This window comes from Sitodiplosis mosellana, unplaced genomic scaffold (assembly GCF_009176505.1).
Source record: "Sitodiplosis mosellana isolate CC-2019 unplaced genomic scaffold, AAFC_SMos_1.0 Smas_scaffold_15, whole genome shotgun sequence".
NCBI classification, from domain to species: domain Eukaryota; kingdom Metazoa; phylum Arthropoda; class Insecta; order Diptera; family Cecidomyiidae; genus Sitodiplosis; species Sitodiplosis mosellana.
The window spans coordinates 1,010,158-1,020,125 of record NW_022595257.1 but is presented as its reverse complement, the minus strand read 5'-3'; the positions used below and the strand labels follow the sequence as shown (position 1 = coordinate 1,020,125).

General features: G+C 37.2%; 1 protein-coding gene across 1 annotated transcript in view; it reads right to left on the bottom strand.

Moving 5' to 3' along the window:
• The window catches only part of LOC129568032 (cell death protein hid), a 19,020-nt gene extending 9,415 nt beyond the window's left edge, over positions 1-9,605 (bottom strand). The window contains exon 1 of the mRNA XM_055445542.1: positions 8,195-9,605. Coding sequence (XP_055301517.1) covers positions 8,195-8,357 — 163 coding nt within the window. The 5' untranslated portion in view covers positions 8,358-9,605. The remainder of the gene's footprint in view (positions 1-8,194) is intronic.
• Between the last annotated feature and the right edge of the window lie 363 nt (positions 9,606-9,968).

The window sequence follows — 9,968 nt, the reverse complement described above, 5'->3', positions numbered from 1 at the left end:
AGAGAGAGAGAGAGAGAGAGAGAGAGTATCATCAATGTGATGATAGCGCTGACGGCGCTTGCAAACAATAAATATATCGCATTGCATGTATCATATTTACATTGGGTTATCTGTTTCATCAAGCGCATCCAAATTGGATTTGCAACTGTTTCAACAGCCAGCCGAGGCATCGACAGCATCGGCAGCAGCATCAGTGCATGCATGTTTTTCGAGTGTGAATTTCAAGTGCTTCGCCAGTTTTCAACGAGCTTCATGCTGCACTTCATTAGCTCTCAACATGCGAATGAGGATGAGTTTTCCTCGTTTTTTTTGTTGCAAACAACAAACAAAAAGCGCATGAAAAAAAAATCAAAGAAAATAACGATCATATTTGCCATTGACAGAGACCCGTCTCTATGCTTTATCATTCTGATATGCGCTTCACTATTCCGATATGCAGTACCCGTCGAATAGATTTTAATTTAATTAAAAATTTACATGTCTTGATAATGCGGAAATACAATCATTGTTCGCGTTATGAGAGCAAAAAATGAGCCTTTTTTACTCGCTCGTTTACTTTCAATTAAATGCGAAAATCGTTTACTTCGCAATTGCTAGCAATTTCTAACTAGAGAGATATTATTATGGGAAAAACTGTGTCTGTACGCGCTTAAAACGGAATCAGATAACGTGTACACAGTGTGTTCCATTGATCAATTAGAGAAATGAGTAAATTAAACGAAACAAATGCGAACAAAACAACGAATTTAATCAAACAAAAGGCGATACAAAAACTTACAAATAATGCGTCACTCTTCTTTGTATCTCTGTTCTGCTTGCCGTTTTGCTCTTTCAATCTTCGGTCTCTTTCGTTAACATTAAGTTGTAGCGAGTAGTTTGAGCTCGTTTAATTAGTTCATTATCACTCGCAATTTCTAAACAATGAACTGCATCGACATTATGCTATTGAAACATGAACGAACATAAAGCACCGTGCGCGCATAAACTTGAACTGAAAACGCAACGACAAAAACGCGCATACTGTTCGAATGAATGGAGAGCTGAACAAAGGCTATGTGTGCACGATCATTCTGCGAATCATAGATATGATTCTTTTTGCATGAAAATGACGACTTTTATACTCGTTTTATCGGAATTTGAATGGATTAGCCCATGAATCGGCGGCCATGAAGGCAGGCATTGAGAGAGAAAAGAGTGAGTGAAAGATAGTGAGAGATAAAGAGAAGGAGATAGATAAAAGAAGAGAGAGATTCTAGAGAGAATGAAGTGTGTTTTGATGGAGAGAATCAAGAGTGTTCTGATGAGGAGATCGAAGAATGAAAATGATGCCAAGAAATCTCTTCAAACGAATTTCGTTGAACAAAATAGCAGCAAAAATGCTCATTCTGAAAACTTCCGAACAAATAACTCTTTGCATAAATGTTATCGGTGAAAAACTGGCATAAAAACTGCGCGTAATTCAATTTCGCTCTTTATTTCCTTTGTTTAGCGATCAGATAGCATAGCTCGAATTAATCACATGTCCGATTCAGAAAAATTGTTTATGTTTTTTTTTGTTTGCTGCAAATTGCGATAAGTTTTGCCTGAACCAAATCAATCAAGTCAATTCAAATAAACTAAAGGGATTCTCTTTTCGCAAACGAATTGCGAATGCCGTGACAATAAACAAACAATGGGCAAAGAAAATAGGCGATAAGCCGTCGTTCGGTAGAGATCCAGTCGTCTGTGGCTGGATGTAGTATGTTTAAGATTTCCGAAAGGAACTGTGTGTAGAGCGCAAATGCAACGCCATAAAATTTCAAAATGTAATGATTGATGGCTATAAATAGACAAGCAAACGAATATGCGCGCACAAGTGTTCATTTGCCGCTGGATCACGCGTTCCATAAATAATAAAATAATTGTTTTTTTTCTTTCGTTCAGCTTGTATGTTAAATCGTGCTCAACTGCGACGACGACGACAACAACGAAATGTGTAAATGAATGTCTCGCTGAATACGTTTCCAATGTTTGTTTTTTTTTCTCTGTGCGAACGAAACATCTTGAACATCATGTGCGAGATATAATTAAATTTTGCACACACAACGTTGCCGCTTTTTTCTGCTGTTGTTGCAATTGTGCAGTGCACACGGTGACATTTTTCAAGCGAATCCATTCGGTTGGATTGCGATTGGAACAGAGGGAAAAGGAGAGATACGGAGACGGAGATTTCGATTGGAACAGAAGCAGCGAGATATATAGAGACGGAGATTGAGATGAGAAAAGGAGAGAGAGAGATGGATAAAAAGAGCGAGCAAGCTCGGCAATAGCGCTCCGGAATTTCGATGAAATAGCGATAGCGCTACGATTGTTAATCTACAACGAATTGTAATTATTTTTAATTCGCCTATGAGAAAATCTGTGAAATGCTACCGCTGCCGTTGCCGTTGCCGTCGCCATCGCCATTTTTCCATTTGCCTCTGCCAAATGCAACGCATATGTTGCACTTGTCACTTCACAGGAATAACTCATTTCTGTATGAATCCTGGCATTTTTCACACACGCACTCACACTCACAATCGAACTGCAATTGCGAGGTAGAGAGTTCAAATGGTTGCAAACAGGGGTTGAGATCAAACATTTCGATGAATATACGTTTGATCGGGCACGACTTGTATGTGTGTATGACTCTGATTACAAAGTGCAACTGAATTTCAAAAATTCACGTCTCCAATCGAAATTAAACGCTTTTTTTCCTCTCTCTCTGCACAAAGATTTCGACTCGTTGAAATATAATTACAATAATTGTTTAGCTAGAAAATGACGACGGCATTTTAAACGGTCGTCGAATTTTGTTTTTTCTCTCCTTGTGTTTTTCCTATGTATACGCTTTCCTTGCGTATACCTAGTACGAAGGATACGGAAAAAAGAGAGAAAAAAAGAGAAAAATCTAGGAACGCCAACCAGATGTTACGTTTTTACGTTTTTAGTACGTAGCTCATATAAAAAAAAACAGTAAACACAGAGACAGAAACAGAAAAAGCCTATATTATTTATAAACAATTGTGTTGAATAATATCATTTTGACTAATACAAACGAATAACAACAAAAAGCGAAAGAAAGAAATACACACAAACGAATGAAAAATCAAAAGAGACTGGGCAAAAACGGGCAAACTGAAGAAAATGAACGATAATGAACGAAGCCAAGCGACAATAAGACACTCTCATATGTTCGTTTCGGTATGAAGGCGCGTTTTTTTCATCACTCTTGCCCGAGAGCGTGCAGATTGAAACTAGGAATTATCGTAGAATGGAAGAAACGAAGAGAAAAAAGGACAAAATGAAGAAGGAGAGAAGAGAGAGAGAGAGAAAAAACGACAACCAAACGAAAATGACACGATTGCTGTGCATAATATCAATCTTATGGGTCCAAAAAAGATAGAGGAATAAAAAAAAGGAAGAAAAAAAATACGTTTCTGTCGACATTTTATAGCGACAAATGGTTTAAACTTGAACTCGAACGATATTCTCGAAACAAAGAAAATGAATGTGAAACGAAATGAAAAGAAAAAAAAACGAGCGGAAAATAAACCTTGGCTTCCCAATTTTATCACATTTCATATGCTGAAAATGTATATTTTGATATCAAAAACTACGTCGTAGTGGAGTTCTTATATTTCGGCTTCATATATTCTAAATCGTTTTATGCAATTTTGCGCGATGATTGTGCAATCACAATCGGAAAAAGTAAAAATGGACTTTGCTCCAGAAAACCCAGAGGAAAGAAATTAAAATAAAAGTGGTTGAACTTGTCACGCGTGCAAAAAACGGAGCGACGAAAAATCAGGCAAAGACTTTTACTATCGGCCACGCTATAAATGAACAACTCTCGTTTTATTCCGTGCCATATCCGGCTCTCGAGACCGAATTGCCTGCATCTTCGTGTGCTGAGCCACACTCACTCTCAAGCTAAATACGCGCGCGCTTGCGAACCAAAAACCCATTGAAATCGAGATAAACCCAATAATAGAAAAAGCAACTCGATTCGAGCTGCTGCAATAGCTGCAACAGCCGTAGAATATAGTTTTTGACGTTGAAACAAAAATCGAGTGCACACAATGAAAATGCAACCAGGAGAACGGAGTCGAAAGAAGAACGTGAAAAAATAAACCATATTTGTTGGAGCTGCATGCAGCAAACTCGCTCTCAACTCTTTTAGTTTTCTCTGTTGCTTTCATTGTTGTTGTTATTGTAAGTTTCCTCTAGTTTAAGTTCAAGAACCTGTCTGTTTATACGTACTCGAAATTGTGCGCGTGTTAGTGTATAGCCTGTTGTTGTTTCTTTTCCTTCGATCTCAAGAGAGAGAATATATATATATATGCACGGTGTAAATTGTAATGTATACCATTAGCCAACATCACGCATGCATTTCAATAAAACACACTCAATAAATGAATCGCAGTAGGATGTGTTTTTTTCTCCATATTATTTCTTTTCTCTCGTTTGGTTTTTTTTTGTTTCTTTTGCTATTAGGATAATATCGAAGCCCGTTCATGTCAAAGAGGCATCAACATCCATTTGGTGAGGAGTACGCGCGCAACTATGTGTGTGTGTGTGTGTGTGTGTGTGAGTGAGTGTGAGTGTGAGTGTGTACAGTCGAAACAAAGGAGACTGACATTGAGAGAGAAAAGAGCGCGCGAGATTGACGACGATACCCATGGTAGAATCGAAAACAAAACGAACGAAAAAACAAAACTTGTTGGTCATAAATGATTCGTCTTATTCTATTCTTTTGTGTGTCGAACACAATTTTTTTTCCTCCTTCTTTTTTACTACTCTCATGTTTAATTTCTTGCTGCGTAACCTTTTTTTTCGTGGTGCGTTGTGTTGCCGTCAGTTTTTGGTGAACCAATTTTCGAAGTCTCGATATTCGAAGTGAATGGGAAAAATCATACATTGATGAAGAAAAACCGTTGCTTTCGAATTGAAAGAAGAAAAAAATCGCCTCAATCATATTTTTAATCGTCAATAATAATTCTTATTTACATGCGCTTCCACTCATTTCTCATCTTCACTATCCAAAGTTTTTAGTTCTTTATCCAAAGTCTCTTCGGTTCTCTATTCAAAGTTTGTGTCTTGTTCTACTTGCTATTCAAACTATCTTCATCTTTTCATTATTCGAAACTCTATCGTTTTTTGTCGATTATTTAGCATTTTTGGCCGCTTGTTTGGCGTTTCTACTGAAGAGCGCTCCACTCGCGCTTGTTTCGGCTTATTGACGGCTTTATCTCATGGGCATATTAAAGAAAAACAGTAAGTGCCAATTTTTCGCTTGATTTTCGGTACCATTGTGATTGAAGTGTTTCACATTTCGTTTTCCTTAATTCAGTGGTTGATATTTTTTTTGGTAAATTTTGTTATGTACACACACAGAAAAAAAAAACACGAGTCAAAACATATTATGTGTCAATGAACCGACGGCCGTTGTCGCCGCCGCTTCGTTCGCGCGTCTATATGAGATAAACTAGTTGACGGTGGCGGTGTATTACCGCGTTCTCAGTGTGCACGAGCGAATTGTGGTTTTTAGGTATAATTTACTCACTCTGTCTCTTTCGACTTCATTTTCTCTCTTTCGTCTTTGAACATTTCTCGTATTCACTCCGTGTGTCTATCAGCAATTTCAATGTTAGTTATGGCATTATTATTAGTCATAATATTTTGCGGCGAACGGTACGTGCCTTCTAAAAATAAACGCAGAAACGCATACATTCATAACCTTTTGGTTCCATTAATTCCTAACAGCGATATCGCAAATTCCCGAAAATTAATCCGCAAACGACGAATTGTGTTTGTCAAAATGCAAATGTTCACAAGTCAATATCATGAATTTATAATTTATGATTGTTCGACTGAGGCGAGCGCGCGAGCGCTGCCGCTGCCGTCGTTAATGCGCAAAAGAGTTTGAAGCCATATTTTGCGGAGGAAATTTGATATCTCAATTTTTAGTCGTTGTTTTTTTTGTGCATTTCACTCGTCGAAAATGGATTTAATTAGAGTAAAATGCCATGTTTTGATGCATGTTTGTTTAATATATTTTCGCCACCTCTCTGTCTCTATCTCCCTATCTCTTTCTGACTTTATCTCTTCCCCTTATTGGTGCTTTCTCTCTATATATTCCTTTTTCTCCCTGTGCTCGCTCTCTCATCAAGTTTCATTAGTTTTGGGAAAACTTTACGTTTTAAAGTGCATTTTGTATGCACAACCATAGAGGCCCCCCAGCAGCGAGAAACTCATTTGCGCTGCAATTTCACCGCAGTTTTTGGAGTTTTCAGTTGTGTACACGCGTTATCAAAAACTTTTCCGAATCGTTTACATTTTGATTTAATAAATTTATACGAAACTTGGAGCTTGTTTTGTGTTTTATCTGAAATGAGGTTTTTTTTCCTCCTTGAAGAGTAAAAAGTATTTTCCATTTAGTTCAGTTAGCAAAAGTATTTTCGGTTTGGTTCAGCCAGATGTGCATTATGCTCAGGTAGGAGACGAAGAAAGAAGCAAGAAAAAAAAGCGAAGAAGAACAAAAAGCGACATCGAAACCGTGTTTGTTAGCATTCTCGGTGCTCTCTTTTTTTCGGTCTCTTTACACATGTTATTCCGTTGATGTGTTATATAATGTGTTCATAAGACAAGTCATAACATGTGCAATCATGCATCTTCGTTGAAACGCCCAACACACACACACACACACACACTCGTCTGCTGAAGACTTGAGCACCCGTTAGCAACATTCTAATTATCGACAAAAGTTTCACAAGTTCATCATTTTTATGCATTAAACCTTTTAGCCATTTTGTCATTTTTTTGCACAAAGAATGATCATAATTTGGCTCGTAAAATTTCCGCTTTTTCACCGCGCGTAATAATCATTTCGTTCGAAATTGCGTCAATCAAACCGCAGACTGCTTTCGAACGAAATTCAAATGACTGATTGAAATGAGCGAGCGACGAGGAGAATGCTTTTACAGAACGTGATTTGCATACGATTTGGCCAAAAGAGACGCGATGCACAGCGAACGACGATGAAAATGTGGAAAAGTGCAAGTGCACTTTAATGGAACATCCAGCAAGTCATATGGATTGCGACGTAGTCGACAACGAGCGAACGCAAAAAAAGGCGAGCGAACTGTACGAGTGCTGTACACGGGTTGTGTGCCATGCCATTACACAGAAACACACTTGTTACATTAAACCAATTCCGTGTTGTGCCATTGCCGTCGCTACTGAAACACACTCATCATCGGTTCGTTCACTTTTGGTTTCGTTCGAGCCACCATTTTTTTTACATTGCCAATGCAATTTCTCCGGAACAACGGAGAATGTATTATTTAATTCATTTCGCTGCATTCTCTTTCACTCGATTCTCTTTTGCCAAGCAAACTTGAAATTATGCGCCGAAAATGGAGAAGAAAAAATTTCTTGTTTTGATTATATAGAATGAAATTTGTTGTTGTTGTTGATATTAACTTTTTTTCTTGCAGTGGAAAAAAAGGGAAAAAAAAGAGTTTTGTTTGGGAAAAGGAAAAAAAAAAAGAATTTGCTTGGCTCTTACTCGCTTCTTGTTTTTCAAACACACAAGAGCAGAAAAAAAACTTGGCTCGTTTTTTAAGTGGCAAATCATTTTCGAACGCACGCACCGAATGACAGAACACTCAATTAAAAATGACTGTAATCACGATATTCTTCGTACACATACACATTTTATGGCATGTTTAATGAAAGCACGAGAGAGAGCTCACCGTTTTTTTTTTGTTTATAAAATAAAATTATTTATCAAAACGGATTCAATTTCACCATATGCGTTGCATTAAAAAAATAAAAAATTGTTTTCTTTTTCTCGGGTCGAGTTTTTTTGCTTTTTGTTTTCAATTTTTCGTTCTGTTTGTTTGAAAAACATAAATGATTGTTTGAAAAATTACTTTGGCCTGTCACGACTCAACGGCTCTTATGAACTCGTTCGAAAAATATCAACACACATTTTTTTTGCTTGTTTGCTAACACATTTTGTTCTTCGCTCACACAAGTTTTTTGTCTTCTCAACAAAAAAAATTCACTTCAAATCACAACGAAGCCCGAATTTTTTTTTATCACGAAGTAAAAAAAATTTATCACGAAAAAAATAGTATCACCGGAAAATAAATTAGTCAAAGGTACTTACCAGCAATGCCGGATCGATGGAGGGCCTCGCAGAATGCTTGCACCAGATATTCATGACTGACGGGGCTCTGTAGTGGTGTTTGTGTGGCTGAATGTGCCACTGTTGTGTGATATGAGCTGTTGAGGTGCTCATCACCATCGTCCACAAAGAATCCCACTGCCATTTTTGTTCGGTGTGTTTGTGTTTTTTTTTATACAAAATGTTCTTTTTTTCTCGAAGATTTGCGCACGCACTAAACGCGAGCACTTAAGAAAAAAATCGTGTTAGATTTTTTTCGTTCGGTCAAATTTAACAGTTACAATGTTCTTGTTTGTTCTTTTTATCGCTCGCGATTGTCTCAATTTTATCGTCGCCGACGTAAAATTTCACACAAGAATAATTTTCACTGGAAAATGCTGTTCTATCGCTCACTCTCTGATGGTAATTTTCTTGTTCAACAAATGTTCGCTCTCTACCCGATGAATTTTTTACGAATTTTTTTCTTTCGCTCAATTTTTCTGGCCATTGAGTTTTATTTAGTCGATTGAATCAATTCAGTTCGATGGTGTCTGTGATTGAACAAAAGTGTTGCACACATTCACAATGTAAAAAAAAATCGGTAAATTCACAAAAAATAAATGCGTTGAATGCAACTGAGTTTCATTTACAGTAAAATCACTTTGCAATTTTTCGTCAGGCACGCTGCTTCTGTTCTGTCTTTGAAATATTTGGTTGTTTTTATTTATGAATCACTATTTGGTTTATTTTGAGATGATTTTTCTTTGAAGTGTTCGAAGTTTTAAAAAATTTCTGTCTTTTTGTGTGTGTGTGTGTGTGTGTAAAAAAATAAATGCAGTTTTCAGTAATATTGTTCGTTTTCGAGTTCGTATAAAAAAATGCGATTCTACAACAAATAGCGCTCTAGACGTGCATTTATCAATCCCAACAGAAAAGTTTGTGGAAACGAAAAATATAAGTTGATTGTCACTTCGGATATTTTTTTTATCGCTTTCTGTTCAAATCTTGTTTTTAGTCTCGCCGTATTTTTTTTTCCGTTCAAGTCTTTGTTGAATTTCTCTCACTCTCAAAACACTTTGCGCACCAAAATAACAGAAAAAATATGAATTTTCAAATTTTTCACGAAAATCAAATTTTTATTTTTTTTATGGTGGCTTTGCTGGTTTATTCTTTTTTGTTGTTGTTGTTCTGCTCTGCGATGGTTTTTTCGTTGTTTGAAAAAATAAAATTTTCGTTCAAAAAACGCAAAAGAACTCAAAGTAGAATTAAAATTGCTATGTTCAAGAACTGGGACGATATTGAATTTTGTTTGGTGTGAAGAATTATGTTGATTTGCTTTATAAAAACTGATTGTTTACAAGAACTAACCAAAAACACGTCTCACTCGCTTCGTTGTTCGTTTTCAACTGATTACGAAAACTGAAACGACGACTGTGGTTACTGTATCGTACTGTGTGCGTTTGCACGATGCACACCGAACCGTTGTCGCTATGCGTCTCTACCGAACACATAGACGCTGGGTGAACGAAGTGAGTGCGTTGCGTGTGCAACAGCAGTACAATCGATGAGTGTATATGCATGCACTGCACACACAACACACGACACATATGTGGGTCCGACCGTGTGCGACAAACGCGCGCGCGCGCCTGTTTGTGCAACGAATGTGCAGTTTAGAAGCACAGAACTGGAGAACCAAGTAGAAGAGAAGAGAAGAGAAAAGAAAAAAAAACACAACCGAAACGCGCGCGCTACAAAAAGTGTGAAACGAGGGACAAGA